This window comes from Larimichthys crocea, chromosome XII, assembly GCF_000972845.2.
Source record: "Larimichthys crocea isolate SSNF chromosome XII, L_crocea_2.0, whole genome shotgun sequence".
NCBI classification, from domain to species: domain Eukaryota; kingdom Metazoa; phylum Chordata; class Actinopteri; family Sciaenidae; genus Larimichthys; species Larimichthys crocea.
The window spans coordinates 30714792-30736010 of record NC_040022.1 but is presented as its reverse complement, the minus strand read 5'-3'; the positions used below and the strand labels follow the sequence as shown (position 1 = coordinate 30736010).

General features: G+C 44.3%; 1 protein-coding gene across 7 annotated transcripts in view; it reads right to left on the bottom strand.

The window, feature by feature from the left end:
* The window catches only part of LOC104923388 (RNA binding fox-1 homolog 3), a 387959-nt gene that overhangs the window by 108501 nt on the left and 258239 nt on the right, over positions 1-21219 (bottom strand). For 6 of the 7 annotated variants that reach the window (XM_019261510.2, XM_027284895.1, XM_019261511.2 and 3 more), the window contains one exon: positions 17231-17340. In XM_019261510.2, the coding sequence (XP_019117055.1) occupies positions 17231-17340 (110 nt within the window). Of the gene's footprint in view, positions 1-9055; positions 9860-17230; positions 17341-21219 lie in introns of those variants that run through there. The other variant, XM_019261518.2, reaches the window with a different exon arrangement.

Here is a 21219-nt window from a genome sequence, read left to right as displayed (position 1 = left end):
ATCAGCAGGAGTTCAGTCATCTTTATGGTCTGGCCCTTTGCGCTCTGCTGAATATTTCTGTTTCTAGTTGCAGCTTAAACAGAAGCTTTGACCAGCTCACACCGGGCACAGAAACAGACACCGGTAGCTACAAACATACAGCAGGTTATATAATGATCATGAAAACTGCATGGGAACGAACACCACCACCATCCACCGCCACCATCCACCATCCACCATCCACCGCCACCTCTCAACCCCCCCCACATGCCGCCGACACACACTCTGAAAAATCACCTTGACAGGAGCGTGCACGCGTGTGCGGATGCACGCAAACACACACGCGGCGGACAGGACAGTGGCTGACACCGCAGAGAGAGGACCGAGCCTGACATGAGCTCCAGATGAAGTAGCGTTTCTCATCATCCGCTGAGCCTGGCTGTGTCTGACCTGGAGGATAGAGGTAGGCCCGGGGCATGGCCTCGGGACCCGGGCTGCCGGAGTGAAAGAGGCCTCCGCCGAGACTTATAAAGTCCCAGCCACAATTTACTGGGAAGGCTCAAATTGTGGTGTCCAGTGGCCACAGCGCGGCCCTGCTGTCAGCGCCACTCTTATTTGCTTCATTCCCTTTGACACTGCCTCTCGATTAGGGTCATAAATTCCATGAAATCAGTCAATAACCTATAACACTAATGTCACTCTCCTGCCATTAATTTTACAGCCTGTGTGCCACACTGTTTCTTAACCCCTCTTTACGTGACAGGGGGGTTTATACTCCCAGGGATTGATTGAGAAGAGTATATAACAAGCTCTGAATGGAGCCTTTGCAGCCGTAAAGATAAACATATATATGAAAAACGCCAGCAGGAAAGTGGATATGACTGTAATGGTTGCAGTCTTTGGAGATTGTTGGATTTTCACATTAAACTCTATGGCTGGAGTTTGTTTGCTTCCCTCACTGCATCAACCTGCAGAACATTTGGACACAGAAATGTATATTTCCCCATGCAGCTCGCGTTAAAGGTCCAGTGTGTCAGGTATATTTCCCCATGCAGCTCGCGTTAAAGGTCCAGTGTGTCAGATTTATTGGGCTCTTTTTACACAATATAATGTGCGTAACCCACCTACAGTAGCCCAGGATGGACAAACACTGGCTCTGCATGGGGACTTTACATGATAGGAAGGTGAGGATGATGTGAGGGGGTTGCAATCAGTCGCTACATCGCTACTTTCTACGAAAATCCTTCAAACTTTAATATGTTAATTAGTAAATAGGTGTGCTTGTATTTAGATATGCAGCGCGGCGAACTCCACCGCCTCCAACATCGAAAATAAAGTCAAACATTTCTTCATTATTTTTTTAATTTATGAACTTTCCCATAAAAACGTTTTCTCCAAACTGAACCTCGCTGGATAAATGTTGAGCGCTTGATTTATTTTTTATGCTCAGCCCAGAAATCCTGGAATCAGCAGATCAAGTATGCACCGTGTGTAACTTTTTAATTGTACTGTAGACTCTCATATACAGTGGTGTCGTATACTTTCCTCCAAAAGAAAAACCAAACTGCCCCCAAAGGACCAAAAAAAGCCCCACGGGCACGATGTCAACCTCGTTCAGCTGTCACCAGTGTTGAGAGCTCACATTAATGTATGCTAATAAGTGTAAATGTGGATATTTGTATATGGATATGAGTTGTACTGACACACCTGCTCCTGATGAATGGATCACTCTCATTGGTGGAAATTTAAAAAGGCCGCCGTACACGAAAGAGGACGTCACCAAAACATGCGTGAATTCAAAGTGGATTATGAAACACTGAGGTGTGTAAACGCTCCAATCTGGCTCACTGGATGACTTTGCAAAATGTAAAAAAAAACTAATGAATTAAAAAGGTTCAGTGTGTGTCCAAGTGAATACTGAATACTCACGCCTCACCCTTCCAAGACATTAACGTCTGTGTAAAGTCAGAACAAAGAAGAAAGAGTTATTAAGCACCCAGCCAAATTTGAATGATTAAAAATATCAACAAGTTTATGAAATCAGGTAAACATGATGCTCTGATCTCTCTGCTCAGTTTTCAGGATTTTTGTGGGCGGTCCTTAAAGGGTGGCTCGATGACACGCTGAGGCCACCCTTTAAGGACCGCCCACAAAAATCCTGAAAACGGTTTGAACCTCTAACTCCACATTTCAGTAATAAACGTTTTTTCAAGAACGCTGCCGCCGTCTCGCCCCCGTATATCGCGGTGCGTGGGATCAACCAGGCCCTGATTGGTCCTCAGCTGAGGAGGTGTGGCCCCCTGGAAGCGAGGAGGTCCAGGATTGGTGCACACGGTTCAAAAAGAAAGGGAACAGTTCGTTGATGTTATTTAAAGGTTATTACGCGACGGTTTCACTGGTCCGCAGCTCTGTCTTTGTCATTATTTGAGATTTCAAAAGCAAAAATAATAATTTTACTCCACGAAGCTTTAAATAAACTAAATTATGATAATGACGATTTTAAAATATTTTTTTAATTTCTGAATTTTAAAGACCGACTTGATGATTCTATTTGAATAACTGAGTGTAAATTAGTGGGGGAAAGTGCACAAATTACATTTGTTGCTGTGAGAGAGAGGGCAGAAGTGGTTTTCTTATCATGCGTGGCAGGTTGCCAGTGGATATGTTGCTGCTGTTCTCGCAGGGGCCTCTCCTCCAATCTTTTCCTTATGTGAGAGCTGACACTTCAGGGCATATCTATGGCACAGGCGTGTTAGCAATGCACACGCCTTCTGCTGCAACGCTGCTGAGGAGGATGAAGGACTGCCATGAGAGACTTCTGGAGTTACCGGCAATGCAACAGGCCAACCGCAAGAAAAAAAAGAAGTGAGATAAATAAATAAATAAATAAGACTGGGAGGAGGGGAAAAAATGATTAAATGGCATTTGGCAGCGGAAAAGCTCACTCAAACACATACTTCTGTTAAAGTACATTCTGAGCTGGAAGACGAGAGCAAAGAGGACTTCTGCAAATGAATCAGTGCTGAGAGAAGCCGTTTCTTTCTTTAGATCAGCTGAAGGGGGGCATTTTTAGGCCGTGGCGTCTAAATTGCCAAGAACTATATTTTTCTGCTCCGTCCGGGCTCAAATGACGCATGCTATCATCCCGAAACCAACTTGTTGTCCGACTGCGGACGCTCAAACCACGTCTATTTTTAGTTTTCAAAGACGTCACGAGATGAAATTTGGGGCGAAAATCTTTGAACCTTTGCGGCGGCTCCCCCCGTTGGAGACGCTTAATATTTAATTCTGCGAGTAAGATGTGAAAAAAAAAACGTCTGCTTGGCTTTAGTGTAAAACATTATTCTGCATAATCACACATCCACTCGAGAGAGGAGGGAAAAAAACAATATCACCTCGTGTTTTGGCACGTTGGCGTGCACGCTGGCGACTTTCCATCTTACTACTCCATCGGCTCCTCCACTCCGCATTGTTTTTGCTATTCAAGCTCTCGAATAGAGAGAGAGAGAGAGAGAGAGGGGCCTTTAAACAACGCTGCCGCCGTTAATCATTAAATCGGATTTTTATTTTTGCCTCCTCTGGAATGGCTGGAGTCGAATTGACACGGCGCCTCGATGAGCGAGCGGCCGGGCAAAATGGCCACTCGTAGTAACAGCTCACAAGCCCCTGGACAACCTGAGGCATGGCCATCCAATCCCACATCATTAAGGCTCGAGTCCTTTATTGTGTTGGAGGCATTAAATGGTGCGCTGGCTATAGCCCTGAAGTCACACTCCACTAGGAGAAAACAGCAGAAAAATAACGGCACAGCTGGATAATGACTTTTCCCTGGGAGGCTGACCATGTGTACAAAAGCGCTAATGATAGCAGGTGCAATAAGCGAGCGCAAGGCTTTTACTGCGTCCGGATCTATTTTCCTCTGCTAAACTCGCCAGTGATTTCCCCCGTGTAGGTGTCTTTCTGTAGTTTAAGAACACCCCCACCACACTCCTCCTCCTCCTCCTCTCCATCTCCATCCTCCCTCCCTCTCTCTCTCCTCCTGTATCTAATCTCTTTATCAGCTGTGCGGCTAATATCAAAGAGGACTCTGGTGTGAAGAATCCTGCAAGTAAAACCTGCTGTCAGAGCCTGATCACAATTAGCTGGGCTCTAGACCCATTAGCCCCGAGGGGACGAGACCAAAAGCTGACAGAATTATTGTTGCTACAACTACTAAGCTACTGATTGCTAATGATCCCACGGAGCACGAAGGGTGGGGCCCGGGGTTTTTCCCAATTCTCCTTTTCTGAATTGATTTTCCGTGCCGTCAGAATTACGCTTAGAAAAATACACAATTTACACCCCGCGATAAAGTCGCCGGAATCTTATTAGCGTTAGCGGTTGAACAGATAACACGTTTCCTGGATGTACCGCTGACTTCCTCAGATCGGGCTTTGTAGCAGAGCTCTTACATCAGCTCTGCTACAAAGCCTGTGTGTGTGTGTGTGTGTGTGTGTGTGCCTTCCACATTATAAAACATTAAGCCTGAACTTAATGACTGATTGCAACAGCCGTTCCTGAAACTTGCACTGAAAGAGGAGAGCAACAACTGGCAGACAAAACAAGGCTCCACGTGACCCCCCACATGAGGGGGGCATGAGCCTTTCAAAGAAGCTCCTCACATTTGATGTTTAAGCCCCTGCAAACGGCTCCGGCTGTCGGAGGACTTGCCGGGGAGATAGAAATGTCTAAAGTTATTACAGCAGTCAGGTAAAGTGCGTGGCGACGCGGCCCTGCCGTGGGGGTGGAGAGCCGGCCAGCAGCAGCTAATGAAGGCGTCTCGGGGAGTACTAAAGAGTCTACGTGACACTACTCCTGATTCGCCCGTCTGAGGACACAGATCAATTAATACATTAACAAACGATCGCAAGCACTTCATCTTGCAATATGAAACCCGGCGGCCTGGACTCGCTGATCAGCTCTGCCTGTGTAACGCCGCCCGCCATGAATTCCAACATCTCCTGCTGGGGTCGGACTGCGAAACGCCGCCTCCCTCCCTCCCTCCCTCCCTCTGTGTTGGGTTTGTAATGTCTCACCAGAGGCTGACGCCATAATGCATGCATTGTAACCACAACACATGCTGTAACATGCATGCAGCGTGTGCAAGATGTAGGAACGCTCCGGGCTATCTTCTAAGAAAATCTAACCTACTGATAGAATTTGCAGTATAACGCGGCGTCTACGACCAAAATCACGACAACAGCTTTGATTGAGCGTCTGCCTTAAAGGGAATCCACTCCTGCTAATGACCGCGGCTCCGGAGCCTCACACCAGCTCCTTCCTTCCTGATTTTTAAGCCGCTGCATGTGGACATCTCTGCTCGGATAAAAACAAAGCATTAATGCAGGCCAAACACACCATGTGAGCAGCCTGCGGCACACTTGAGTGCGTTGGTCGGGGAAGTCTAACGTAAAGCATTGCTTCTTGCCATGCCATATATATCCAGTCTCCCCATTACCACCATCTCTACTCGACAGCGAGGGCCCTGCACTGTTAAATTATTCATCACACTGAGGGGAGGACAGAAGCATGCATGGTTTCTCCACTCCATGCCTCTCCTCTTTTTCTCTCAGTCTCTAATGCAAAGGAACAGCCGGGTGGAGAGAATGATATACAGGCCGTCTCTCCATCACTGTGTGGCCATCGCAGGAGATGTCGCCTCCACTTCCTCCAATTACCACAGCGGAGTTGAGGTTGGCTTCGGGTTGCTCTGTGGCAGACCAGACGGTCGCTGGCTTTGCCCGCCATGCACATGTGGGGGGGGGAAAGGTTGGTGGCACCCAGGGGCCTCATGCATAACCTGGGACGTCTTTGTATACACATTCATCTATATCAGTGGGCAATAGGGAAATGTAAGCCAAAGGTAATTGCCCTGGATAAGAACATCTGCTTGGTGAATAAATATTCTAATGAGGGGAGCTTGCAGGTTCCCCAGACTGATGCACGGCTGACAGGCCTCCGGAGGGACCGCAGGTAATGCTCACCACCTGCAGTTCAAACAGGAGGCGGTCCCACCCATCCTCTCGCAGCTAAACACTGGCCGACACACACACACATGCTCGCACACACACTCGCACACACCATAGATATCAGGGATGGGTGGTAAATCATTAATCACGCACTGCTTGTGATGTTACCGTTCTCAGGAATGACAAGTGCAATGCAAGACTCGTGTACTTCCACTTTTCCTGTTGCACAACAAATGTTCTGCTGCTGAGCCGAGGCTGATCTTCGAGGTCGGCGGCGAAACGCGGAAACGTGACGGCTTCCTGCGCTCAGTGCTCATCCCGACGTCATCTGTTTTATTTTCTGTTTAATAGTTTGAATGGAATAATTCCTCATCGTCACACAGCGTGAGCGACACACGACAAGTGACGGTAAAAGATAATCGATCAGGACGAGCGGCGTCAGATTTACAATCGTGTAAATCCAGAAAAAATGCAATCAGAGAATATTTCTTTCTGATAAATGATAATTAATCTGAATAGTTTGAATCAGCATAATCGTTCCACCACCGTCACCTCATCATCACTTTTTTAATATCAAAGTTTTCCCCATCCTCTGAATTTAAACCTGACTTCATCCTTCATCATTTTTTATTGTCGTTTAATGCGACCGTCACGTTTTTAATAATTATTCCATCCGTCAAAAAAGATCGATCACGATTCATATTTCAAGTTTTGTACCAAAAAAAAAAAAAGACTTTAAATTTATTTATTTTATTACACATTGGAGAACTTGTTGAATATTTGACCTAAACCGATCGACACGTCTGATAACTGAACTGATCATTTCTGATTTAAGTGATTTAAAAACTGTGAAAATACTTTTTTTTCAGTTGTAAACTTTCACTACTTTAGCTTTTTTTCTCAAATCTGATTTCCGTCCTCTGGATTTAACCACTCGGACTTCATCCTTCATCATTTTTATTGTCTTTAATTTCTAATTTTTCCATGTAGCCGAAACAATGTGAAAAAGGCTCAATCGGAATTTACAGGAGTCTTTTAAATGATGTCCCAAAAAAAATCCTCAAAGACATTAAATTTACAACACAGCCGCAGATCGTCACGTTAGAGAAGACGGAGACGTTTTGTTTGATAAATGACACGAATGATGAATATTTTACCTAAATTCGACACATCTAAAACACTCGAGAAACAAAATGGAGAAAATACTTTTTTTAAATGTTTGGTTTTTTTTAGCTAAACTTAATCACTGGACATTTGGCTGCTGCGATGGTTCAGAAATGATTCACAAGTATCCTGATACTTACAAATTAAAAAGACATAATTATCGATTTCAGAGTCAGAGAGGGAAATGATTAAAAAAAGAGGAGTCGTATATTGAATTAATGCTCAGAGCAAAATGATACTTCTCAAGTGAAAGTATTAAAATGTTTCACTAACTTTCATCCAGCCCAACACTAATGGACACACACACACACACACACACACACATACACACTGATGAGCCTGCAGGGCTGCAGACTGTCAGCATTACTGCTTCACTCTATTCTGCCTACATCTGTGTGTGTGTGTGTGTGTGTGTGTGTGTGTGTGTGTGTGTGGTCCGGCAGCAGGGAAAATTAGTGATGAAACCGTAAAAATAAAAGAATCTGCATCCTCCCAGCGCTCCATCAAAGAGGCCAGAAGAAGACGGTCTCTCAATGAGCATCGATATCCAGGAGGCGCCTGAGTATCAGGGAGGCCCGTGTTTGGAGCGAGGCCTCCACGAAAAGACACACAACACTGCGACGCTGGATTATTTTCTTTTAGTTATGACATAATTTGGAAATCATACACCCGTCCTGTCACTTCCACTCCGCTCGCAAACGTAGAGAAAGGCAAACTTTTCTTCTGGTTCAAATTTGAGCTCATTTCTCCACTTTAGAGTAACTTTGGCCTCAAAACATCCTCTGTGTCCAGAAACCTGAGCTGCAGATCGATGGGAGTGCTGCTTCATTCATAGCATGCTTATTGTTTATTATTTATTTATTTTTCACGTTTAAGCTCTTAAAAAAAAAGAAAGAAAGAAAGAAAAGACGAAGTATTAAGTCATATAATGGAGTCGTCGGCGTAAAATAACTTTCACCCTCTCTCACCTCAAAAAAATAAAATAAATAAATAAATAAAAAGATGCTCTCTCCTCAGAAATCTGAACTCATGATCAATATCCACACACACACACACACACACACACACACAGTCTGCAGGAGACACATCTGTAACTGCATTACAGCTCAAACTGTTTACCGTGCTGGAAATATGCATTGGAAAAATAATTTCATTTACTTTGTGTGTTTACTGTGCAAAGGTTCAAAATACAAGTCAGGACAAACAGTGGCGCACTAAAAATGATCTGCATTAGTGAGAAATAAAAAAAATATAAAAATATAAATGCAGCAGAAGCCGAGCGAGGAAACCGAGCGAGCATTGTTGTTGTGGTGAGAATCTAAAACCAGCAGCGAGGAGACGAAACCAATCTGACTAATCACACATGATCTCAAAGTGAATTAATCAGCAGCTCCGGTTAACGATCTGTAATCATTTAATGCTGCTTCACTTATGGAAAAATATATAGGAGGAATCGTCTGACTTAGAAACAACAACAACAACAAAAAAAACAAAGCGCAGGCGAATAAATCAGAAACGTCCCCAGAAGACCTCGAACGCAAATCCCAGAGATATGGTTTCAGATGGCAGACATGCTGCATGCTGGGTAGTTTTGTCTGTCGGAGGAAGTTGAATAACAAACGTGGCGAACGGTTTTAGTGGAGGAACAATCGACATCAGCCCGGCTCGCAGGCCTCGCTGTAGCATCTGCAGCAGCAACAACAACACACACATCATGGAAAACCATCAGCTCTGTTCATGCATGTGGGAGGTGCAACAACACACACACACACACACACACACACTGTATATACTGTAGGACACACTCTGACGCATATGCCACACACACTATCACACACACCAGCTCTCTACCCATGCCGGAGCGGTGTGAGCGCAAAAACAAGAGAGATCCACACTCTACTCACCCAAAAGTACATCATCATGGTGGAAGTGGGACAGGTGTGGTGGTGGTGGTGGTGTGCAGGCGGGCGGGCAGGAGAGGCGAGACGGGCCGAGCCGAGCGCTGGGACCAGTCCAGGCAGTGTTGGGGTGTCAAGAGGAGTCCGAGCGGGTTTTTTTTTTTTTTGTTTGCTTTGGACAGAGAGCTCGACCTGGTCCCTGATCCACTGAGGCTCCCTCCCTTTCAACTGTTCAATGGGGCTTGACTTGAGCTTTCCCCCCTTTCTCCTTCTTCGTTCTCTACAGGCAGCTTGTTCTTCAGTTAATTTTTAAAAAGCCCCCCTTCTTTCTCTTCTTCTTCCTCTGAGCCAAGCGGCAAGAAAGAGGGGGGAAAAAGCAGATGGGAGAAAGGAAACAGAGCTGGGGAGATGTTGTAACCTCTTTTTTCTTTTGACACTCTTCCACTCCACTTGCCTCTCCACACCACTCACTTCGAGACTCTCCCTCTGCCTCTCTGCTCTCTGCTCTCTCTCTCTCTCTGTCTCTCTCTCTCCCCCCTGTGCCGTCTCTTATTGGTGAATGTGAAATCAGTCGGTACAGCGCAGAGGCTCAACTAGAGCAGCAGCAGCAGCAGCGGCGGCGGCGGCGGCGGCGGCAGCGGCAGCAGCAGCCTGCGCTTGACAGCTGCCTCCAGCGTTCCTCCACCGGAGCTGTGTGTTGCTCTGCATAGAGGAGAGCGCCGAAACAAACCAGGATCCTGCAGACGGTACTGTAAAATTCAGCGTCCCGGGGAGGAGGAGGTGGAGAGGGAGAGGGAGAGGGAGGAGGAGGAGGAGGAGGAAGGGGGACGGGGGGTGAGGGAGGAAGGGGGGAGGCAGGAAGCTGGGAGTCGTGGTGCTGGAGAGGAGGAGGGGGGTGGAGGAGGAGGAGGGAGGGAAGGAGGGGAGGAGGCTTGTGTTGATGATGATGCTGGTGATAGTGGAGGACTAACGGATCGCTCCTCTTTCTTCTTCTCCTCACTGTCTGTGACTGAGATGTTGCACTGAAGTTGTGGCAGTTTTAGTTCATTGAAGAGAAGGAGAAGACAATGCTGAAGGAGAAGAAAAAAGGGGGGATCTCAGAGAAAGGCTCAAAGAACGCCACAGGCAATCGGGAGGCACTTTTTTTTTTTTTGTGTTTGCTACTTTTTTCTCTCTCTCTAGCTGCCGACACGTCTTCATGCGCTCGTGCAAATCTCTCTCTCTGCATTCGCTCCCCCATGTGCAAGCAGAGCGAGCAGAGCCCGGTGACCAGGAGCTGCGTTTGGTGGCAGATCAGAGGCCAGATGAAGTTGGTGTGAAACACCTTCGTGTGCCAAGCTATATTACATTACATGCTTTAGTGTGTTTTCCATCTGGCGGCTGTAAAGGGTGGAGGAGGAGGAGGAGGAGGAGGAGGGAGGGGAAAAAACGGGGATGGAGGAGGGTGGATGTGTGTGTGTGTGTGTGTGTGTGGTGGGGGGGTTGGCTATCTTCTAGACAGCAGTGTAACAATGAGCCTGCCTCAGCAAATTTTCAAAACATATCATCAATACACGACCGGGCGAGCTCGCGCTTTTAAATATTAACCCTGTGGCGGCCGGGCGGAGGTGGAGGGGGAGCTCGAGTGGTTTTTGCGGCGTCCTCCGGCGCTGGATCATCCAATAAAAGACGTCCTGGGGGATGAGCTAATTTGCTGTAGGATCCTAAAGAACATTTGCCAGCCATAGAGAACATTGGCGTAATGAACAGAGCAGATACATTCAGGTTATGTTACCAGCGGTAATTGCCACATAAGGAGGCTGAGTTAAATTTGCAGCTGGCTTTGAGCGAGTTGATACACGAGGGGCCTCGTTCATATGGCGTAACTGTCACCTTAAATTTATCACCCGTTTTATTTTTCCCACCTCCTCTTCAGGAGAGCGAACGCTGAAATATGAAGCGGCGTTGAAGGCGGTCCGAGAAACGCCATTGGTCGTTTTTGCGTGTTTTAGAAGAACGGCTTATTTTAAAGGAAGCGAGCGCGCTTTTTAATCAATCAAAACAAAAAAAAACCGCACATCTTATAATTCTTCCACCACAATCCAGCATTTCCATTACTTTGCGTGCACGCAATCTCTTATTGGTGGCATTACCATGCACATACATGCATGCACGCCCCATATCTTTATACATGTCCAACCAGAAAGCCAATGAATTTACATTAGCAATCACAGAGCGGGGTAACCGCGCCATGCCTCCATCAATCTCTGATGGAGAATAAAAATGAAATGCACTTCCCAGGAAACTCGGATTAAGGATCGCGCTTTTATCAAATACTAAAGTCTATTTCAAGTCCTGTTCATAAATAACTGAGAGAGGGAGGGAGGGAGGGAGGGAAAGAAAAAGGGTGGAGGCAACACAAAAAAAAGAGGGAGAGAGTGAAGGGGAAGGGCCAGACAGGCGGGGGTGGTGTTGGTTGTAGACGGAGAGCATCATGGTCTGAGGCTAAGGGCACTTGGGGTTGGAGAGATTAGGAAATGCGGTAGAAAATAAGAATCTGAGGGCACCGTATAATCCCCACGACTCCTTTCCAGGAATCTCCTTCAATTACAGATGAAAAATGGAATTCAGGTTGAGATGGCGTAGCTCGGGGTGCAGACCCGGCCTTGCATCCACCCACCCCGCTTTGCTTCCTGTCTCCCCTCCCCGAGCATGCATTTCTCCCACACTCCTCCACCAAGGATGCGAGTGGCTTTCCCGACCATTTAGATTTCCCACCATAGTCTAGACACTCCCCGGAGACTCAGCCATCCATTATAAAGATAGAGCTTTCAAAGAGAGGAGGAAGTGAAGGCCTCACACGGAGCGTGTTCTGCCTAAAATGTCCGTCTGTCTCACCGACCCGCACCGACTCGAGATGTGTTGTCTTAATATTTCATGCTGATCTCACCTCTCCTTCTGTGCAGAGCATCCTCTGTCAAACTACGCTCAGATCTCTGTCATTAGGAGACAACGAGCCGTGCTCCCTCCCTCGAGTTCTCGCTCTCAAACCCAGCAAAAATCCCGGCGGGGTTCTGGGCTATAGTTATGGCGAGCTCGACCTATCGTCCTCATTCATCAAATACTCCGGGCCCTAACTGGTGTCTGGTCTCAGCTGGTGCGAGGGCCCGGTTGGGTTGGGGCTGGAAGAGATGCAGCTCCGTCCTCAGTCTCCGAGGTTACTTCTCTCTAATCACACACTTCACTTTATGGAGTGACCCGTTTTACAACTCGCTGACAAGGATCCCCAGCCATGCTCGTTTAAAGTGTCTTCATCAGCTCCACAGGTTAACTATTGACATTTCTACACTAAACACAGCAGATCATGAAAGTGAGGCCGTGCAGCGTGATACTGCTCTGAAACCCTGCACCGAAACAACAGGAACGCTTAATGCTCTGTGAGCTTTGTTCAGGTCTGTCTCTCTCTCCGTCGGTTTCTAAGTATCAGGACTGCAGCTTTGTGATGAACTTATCCCATTTCTGTTTACTTTCATGCCTCTTCTTAACGCCGAGCTAAAGACACACTCTGACTCCCAACTCGTCAAAAATGGCAGCTTGATCAGAGCGTCACGCTTCAAACTCGGATGCTCTAGCACGAGTTTTGAAATCAGTTAGAAATTTCAAAATAAAGCTTGCTCGGAATCTCATGAAGTCTTGGTTTGGGTTCAAGTATGTACGTAAAGGAAGTTACATACCCTACGTTATGTTTGACACCTCCATCCACCCCAATCGAACAAGACATTTCAACAGACGGATGACTGTAGAAAAACCCAAAGTCACAGACCGAGCTGCCACATTTGAGGACATGAGCGTGACCCTAACCCTCACAGGCATCCAAATCTGATCCCAGAACAAAGATTTGATTGCAGGAGAGTGCAAAACAAACTAAATAAAATCAAGTAAATGAAATGTTGATTTGGAAACACGTTTCCAGCTGTACAGTAACTACGATGCCATCAGCGTGGCTTTTTGTTTCCGTAAAGTACGATACTGAATTTCGACTGTGCCGCTCTCGTACACGCGCCAAGATACCGACATGCTGGAGAACGCTAAAGACACCACACCTCATTCATGCATTATGTCGGCCTGTAGATGTTTGGATGTTTCTGCACGTTAATATAGTTTTAAATACGTTAACTCTGTGTGTTCTGCTCCTCTCATGATGTGTATGTTTTGTAAAAGGTATGCACAAGGAATCACTGCAGGATGTCAAGTCCTACATGCAATCAAGAGGTATTGTAGCTCATCGAAAGCACGTTCACCACAGCAACGTACATTAGATTATGGCCGGATGAGTTTTAATCCTCAGCTGCACTTTATTTCTGTTTTCCTTTGGTGAAATAAAATCGAATGGGTGATAAGTTAGCTTATGTGTGAGCTTTGACTCGCTGTAATAATAAAAGAGAAATTTGTGTTATGCCGTCAAGACATCCTGACAGCCAATAAATATGCATAAAGTAACAAGAAAATTCATGCTTTTTGTTCTTTAACTCAGGCGTTCTCTCGTCGGCTGCACATTTAGCCTTGAAAACGGTAATGTTTTGTTTCTTAGCCCTGGAAGACATCATTAAACATCATTTGTAAGCATACATTACACTATACGCAGCAAATCGCCCATCTGGTGATTTTGGAGCTCACTGTCTGTGAAACAATAAATCTATTGTATAGCTCCATGTAAAGAATCCCACTGAAGTAACGCCCCCGTGTAGACATACGTCGAGTGTATTAAACATAGCCGTGTGCACAGACTGTATGTAGTGTTAATAATGCAGTGTTTACACCTTGGCATTGAGCAGGCAGTACTGGCCCAGGGCTGCAAACTGGCAGGGCTGTGCAGTAATTAGGGGCTGTGTGTCGGGGATGTGAAGGCTTGCTGCGTGTCATGCTGATACCACTGCCGGGGAGACCCGGTGTGCCGGCGCCAGGCACGCCGAGTTCTACACGAGGCCACACCTTTCTGTCACAGCGGGGGGGAGTCGCACCTTTCGCTTCAACGAGGGACGCGGAGGATGTTTAACGCCACGACGGCGGTCATTAGCTGTCCTCACAACACGAGCAATGTGTGTGCGCACACACACGTGTTAAACCTTTATATTTGTGGACGTTTCAGGGTGACGGTGCAGTAGAAATGTTTAAATACGACGTGGGTGGGCGTCTGCACAAGATTAAAAAGAGGCCGGCTGCAGCACAGAGATGCTGAGATATCTCAACTTTTCTTCTCTAGCATGGGTCAAGCTCCGTAAACGCTGCATACTACATTTCTACTACTACTAGCTACTGATACATCGTCTTGTGAAAGCGAGGCGTAAAGCTGGATGAGGGGTTTAAATTATGGATCCGACTATATAAAAATGAAAGCTCACAGAGGAGAACTTGAGCCGATGAAGAGCAAAGAGGGACCGTGCTAAACTGCCTTACTTCATTTTATTAGTTAGCGAGGCTAGCTGACTGGCTAAGCTCGCTGTTTTAAAGACCCTGAGGTGATGAGGCGTTGAATAGGTGACCTGCTATTAAAAAAGTACAAAGCTAACTGTGAAATAATAGTTTTCCAATATTAAGTTAGTTAGTTAGAACGCTGGTATAAGTTAAAGTGCCAGTGTTTTTGATTAGCATCTTAGATAACCGATAGCGACGTTAGCTACTCACTCAAAGTAGCATTGCGTTAGCTTGATGTTTGTAGCTTAGCTATAGCTCCTTTATAAAATTTATTTACTTTTTATATATTTTTTTAACATTATGGATACGTAACTGCTAGCTACGTTAGCTACTCACTCAAAGTAGCATTGCGTTAGCTTGATCTTTGTAGCTTAGCTATAGCTCCTTTTTTTAAATTTCTTTATTTTTTATATTTTTTTTATAGAACACAAATAATAAATGAAAGTAAATACTATTAAAAATGCACAAAGCTAACTATGAGAAGTTAAGTAACTAACTAAACGATGAAAAAGTGTGGAAAGGTGAAGTTAACGTCACTGCAAGTGAGCTCAAAGTAGCATTGCGTTAGCGTGATGTTCGTAGCTTAGCCATAGCTCCTTTATACACTCTATTTAAAGACTTTTTATATAAAACAAAAATTACATACCATTAAAAATACACTATTATGTAACTATGAGAAGTGAAGCAGCTAACTTAACGATGAAAAAACGCGGAAAGGTGAAGCTAACGTAACTGCAAGCGACGTTAGCTACTTGTTTAAAGTAGCGTCGCATTAGCGTGATGTTCACAGCTTAGCTATAGCTCCTTTTTACACTTTATTTAAATACAGTGACCTTATATACAAAAATAAACAGTAAATACTGTTAAAATAAAGTACAAAGCTAACTGTGAAATAATACTTTTTCAATATTAAGTTAGTTATTTTTTTATTAGCGTCTTAGATAACCGCTAGCTGCTCAAAGTAGCATTGCGTTAGCATGATATTCGTAGTTTAGCTCCTTTTTACACTCTATTTAAAAACTTTTTGTACATTTTTTACGAACTGTAAATACTATTAAAAATGCACAAAGCAAACTATGAGAAGTGAAGCAGCTAACGTAACGATGAAAAAGCACGGAAAGGTGAAGCTAACGTTACGGATACGTAACTGCTAGCGACATTAGCTACTCACTCGAAGTAGCGTCGCGTTAGCGTGACGTTCACAGCTATGGCTCCTTTTTACACTTTATTTAAATACAGTGAAGTGATTGGTGGACCCTGTTTACAAAAATAAACAGTAAATACTGTTAAAAATGCACAGAGAAGTTAAGTAGCTAACTTAACGTTAAAAAAACGCGGAAAGGTGAAGCTAACGTTACGGATACGTCATGCTAAATCGTGCAAAAGTGTAATTCTGACATCATTAGAGTCATTTTAGCATCGCAGGTGAACTCATAGTGAAACTATCTGCAGTGTACGGTGAGAACGTCCTATTATTTAAAATTCTATGCTTTAAAAAAAAAAAAGGTGTCATAACGAGACTTTTGAACCATGAACATTTCAGTCTAATTATTTTCCTCTTCACGAGCGTGAAAACAAGAGAAGAACAGCAACAGATTCCGGTTAATTGAAAGCCAAATCTCTGTCAGCTGTCACGTTTGATGTCTTTATCATTTGTTGCATCTTTCAAAGACTTGTTTACCGGCTACAGAGTGTACTGCGTGTGTCAGAGCATGCATGTTTTTACTAATTCATTAGTGCACATATATATAGTATATATAGTATATATATATATATATATTTCACTGTACAAGCTGAAGGCTCTTCACTAGCTTTGCCACTTGCAACACAAGCAAACCCAACTGGAATCCTAACAGCCTCTTGCGTCTCCGTTTGACATTAATTGATAATCAAACAAGCCTTCACATTAGACATTTATGAGATCAGCTGAATTATCTGTTTAATGTAACCCAATTATATGCAACCCTTATGCACCAATCAACAGTAATTCCCGACTCATAAATGACAGCTACAGCGACAGATTTAATCAATAATAAACATTGATGAAAAGTTGCGACCCGCTTAGAAAGAGGGTAATTAACAGAAAGGAGAAAAAAAAAAAAGAAAAGAATTTCTTTTTTCTTTAAGGAAAATCGCTCTCTGATCCTCGTGGTTTATACCGCTCACAACTCTGAATCACATCCCAGCACCAGTGAGAGTAAGCGTAAAGCAAACATTCAATTTCCCTTTTGACAATTAGGGATAGACATTTATCATGAATTCTTAACACAGGCTTCAGCTGCTCCACTTCTTAATTAAAGCCTTATCATTTCTTTAAGTTGTTGCCATAAAACTGAATTTCATGAATTATTTAGTCTTTTTTTTTTTCTTCTCCCCAGTGCTAACTAAACACTAAGCCAGCTCCGACTGGGAACAAATGAATCTGTGTTTTTAAAGGCCAGAGAGGAGACGTCTCTGTTACGGCTCATGTGGGATTTTCCCAACCTGAAGTCTGTGATGAAATAGGATGCTAAGATGTGGTGGGCTGCCCTCGTCTCACATCCACAGCAGAGGACTGTCACATCCTGTACGCCGAGTAGAACTTCAGCGAACACGTGTCAACAGAGCAGGCATCAAAAAGCGGCCCCATTAGAGACTTTGGGGAATTCTGCACCTGAAGCCTGTTTGGGTTCAACAGAACCGCATGAAAGGTAAGTGTGCACACAGGGGCCTGCATGCGGCTCTTACCAGTCTTGTAAAGAGGGGCACTCCCAAATGCCAGAGGTGATCGTTCAGCAGTCCGCTGTATACCACGTTCCCGAAGACAGCAATGCTTCCTGACTTACACAACGTGTTTCCTGCGGGGACACAAAGAGAACACGGCGTCATTTACACGGACAGGAAGCAGCCGGGGGCGCTCGCTCGCTCCAGCGGCTCTGAGGGGGGAAAGGCAAATTCAATCAGAGGAAATAATTGCACAGAAATAATAGAGAAGGTATCATTGATTGTTATAAATATTGATTCCAGAGGTTTATTGACCTTACGTGTAATGACAAATACGGATAGGTAGCTCGGCCAAGATCAATAAAGTTGCACAACCGAGTGAGGCTGATGTAAGAAGGCAGTGCAGGCGCAATATGAAGAAGAAAATGGTTGGAAAAATCTCTAAAATCTGACAAACAAGCCCAAAAAATGATTAAAAATAAAAAGGTTTGTCTTTTTTTGATGATCCTCACTCCAGAGTTCACCTGCAAAGAGTCACTGTAAGCCAACCGTAAAGAAACACAAACATGGAGTTTATACCCCGCTGTTACAAACATCGCGTACGAATGTAAAAACCTTCAGACTGCGGATTCGAAACTTTCCCGAGGTCGAATCAGGAGGTCGAGGAATCGAGCGGATGTCCTCCCAAACGAGCTAACGAGGTAGGTGGGGGTTCATTTAGCTCATTGTGATCTAGTGACGAGTTTTATATTTTTTAAAACTGATATTGAGACATTTATTTTTTTGTAATCACTCTGAAAAAAGGCATTTTTCATCAGTTTGGATCCAAAAGCTTCTTTTATCTGAACAATACAAAATGCTTCTGGAGTTCATTATCCATGTTGCAGCACGTTATATTGTAATTTTTAACAAAGTCATGACTATTTATTAAGGCTGGGAACCATAGATGTAGACTATAATAATGTGCATTACTAGTAAAATAATGCCCAGTTCTATATCCTAAATAATTAATTAAATATTCCTTTCTATAGAGTTATTGTTGAGTAAAGGCCTGGGTCTCCAACAGGGGGTCCACGACCCCTATGGAGGTCCTCAAAGGGGGTCTGCCAATTGTTTTGAAAGTATTTTCTCTTTCTCAGTAATTAAAATGAATCAAACATATTATTGGGTAATTAGATTTGACTTCAAATGCTATAGGTTCAGTGTCAGCATCATTTTATACAATATATGCACAGCAGTCGGGTCCTCGGCCTGTAAATCGTTGACGCTTCCTGTTCTAAGGCTGAATTTTCAGTCATTTATATTAATACTGGAACAGAACAGAAGTTCCAGGCTAACTTTAGTTCCTTCCTAGTTAAATCAACCACCAGCACCAGCAGCACCACCCACCCCAACAGAAAAATCTAACAGCATATGCTTGACAAATACCCAACAACACTGGCAGACTGTCAGGCGTGCTGGAGAATGTATAGCATCAACCCTCCTACAGAAAGAAGTCGTGTCCGCCGAACGCCGAGCCTCGGCACGCAGTTCACACTCTCAAAGACACTCTTAATTAGCTCGGTGCCAAAGAGGGGCCTTCGCAAACAAAAACACACATGCATGTGTGCCCACACACACACACACACACACACACACACGTCCCCAAGAGTGTGATGTAGTGCACACTGACGTCCCCATGTATGTGATGAATGCAGCTTATGGAGCAGGCGGCACAGAAAACACAGGTCCCCATTGTAATTTCTGCACAAAGGAACGCTGCAAAGGCACACCAGGGGTGGAGTGAAGCAGTGCTGACAAGCAGCACATGCATTATTTAAAAACAAAAGTAAAAAATGCCCATTAAAGTGTCAGTGGTGCTTTCGGCAGTGCTGGCTTGGGCGCGGTGTGCGTATTACTGTTATTAATGGGCCAGGCGTGGGGGGCATTTCTTCAGTGTGATTGCTCTGCTGCTGTTGCTATCCGCAGTTCAAGCCTCCCCCCTTTCTTTTCCCATTTTGTGTGTGTGTGGAAGAGGAACAGATAAAGAGCACGATACAGACAGAGACGGAGAGACACGGCAAGACCCCGAGTGCACAGTCAATGAGCTCCTACAGCTAATATCATTTCACATTATTGAATGCATATTAAGGCAGAGAGACCTTGTCAGACGAATAGGAGCAGCAGTGCTTATATCAAATTCTGATCCGCCGTCACGGCCATGTCTAAAAAATGCCGGGAATGTAGTCAGCATATTGAAAATAAGTGCATACCATTTTTCTTTGCAGTTTAAGATCAAGGGCTATACATTACCGCTCCTGACACAGCAGAATGAGGTCATTGTGCATGTTGTAATTACAGCTGGGTAAACACTCTGTGCTCTCTGCTGCAACGCTGCAACGCACGGCTAATAAAGGAGGGTCTAAACGAGTGACTTCTGATCTCTGTGCCGAACACAGAGCGTTTAATACATCAGTGGGAATAAATAAATTGAACAAAATGATCAGTTTCCTCCCCGTTAGCAGTGTGTGTGTGTGTGTGTGTTGTGGTATCTTTAATGCAGCGAGTGTGTGAGAAAATGTCACATAGAAAGAGACAGCTTCATTTTCCCCCTCACAAACTCTGCATCTTTTTTTTTTTATTATTTATTTTTGTTTATTAAATAGATTCATATCTGCGTTTGCATCACCCTGGAATCTTTTTTTTTTTCCCCTCCGCCTCGTAAAATCCAACCTAAACTGATGACGTGTTGCTTCTCGCTTCACGATGAACTGGACTTTTTTTTTTTTTTTTCCTTTCTGGTTGTTAATCCTGCGTTTTTAGGGCCTCCTCTCAGCAGCTGGGTGTTCTCTCATCTGCAGACTCGACAGCATTGAGCCCAACCTCTGATTAATTATTAATTGTGTGATTAAAATGTGCATCGGTTTGTGTGTGAGTGTGTGTGCGGCTTGTCAGGAGGGGTAGAGGAATGCAACCTGCGCTCTGCATTATCTACAACTTTTTATGTTTTTTCTTTTGTTTGTTTTTACATTTCAGAACAATTTATTATTCATTAACCAAATCATCGTGCACGTACGATACCTGCAAGAAGAAGGGATGAAGAGGGTATTGTTTTATTAAGCGAGTGATGGTGCCTGGTCGAGTCTGGCTCAATTTTCCTTTGGCTGCAAGTCAGCGCTTCTTTTTTTATCTCAGACACACATGGAGGGTTTGGCCAACATAGATTTAAAGGCTGATGCTGCTACCAAATACTTCAAGATTGATTCTGCTTATAAATTATTCTAAATGCCAATATTCAACCTTACACTTGGCCATTTTTCAAACTTTTTCCCAAAAAAAAAAAGAAGAAAACATAAATTTGTTACTTGGATGAAAATTGGACGAACTTGTGAAAAATCATTGTAGAGAAAAATCATTTCTGTATATCCATCACATCACACGTGACACACTGATTGATCTTTCTGTTCAGATCGGAGTCCAAAAAACTTTTTGTTTTCTGTTTACGACATAAATGAGTTTAAAAGACTGTGCGTTGGATTTTATGTTGGTCCAGCTTCACCTACGCTACAGGTCCAATTTAAAGTAACAAAAATAAAAGATTCTTATTTTCAGGTGCATGTAAACATAGTTATGAATATTTTTGACTGGACCTTTGAAGCTGAAATCAGCTTATCGACAGAAAAACAGTCGACTATTTTTAATCTGACGACATTTTTCATGCAAAAACGTTTGCTGCCATTTCTTTGTTTTGTTTATTTTACTTTTGATCGTCAATTTTCTGACATTTTATGAACATAACCGTGAATCAGCAACGAGAATATTTGTTAATCGCAGCTCTACACCTGATGTTTGATGCTTTTCTTCCATTTCTTTCTCAGGAAAGCATCTGAGTGTGGTGTGAACGTTACAGGTGACTGTTGTTATTTAGATGCATGTATTTGTGTGTGTGTGTGTGTTGAGGGGGTGGGTTGCGGCGGTGGAGGGTGGGGGTTTATGTGCCCCCGGCCGCCTGCTCTCCGGCCTCCTCCCCCGGC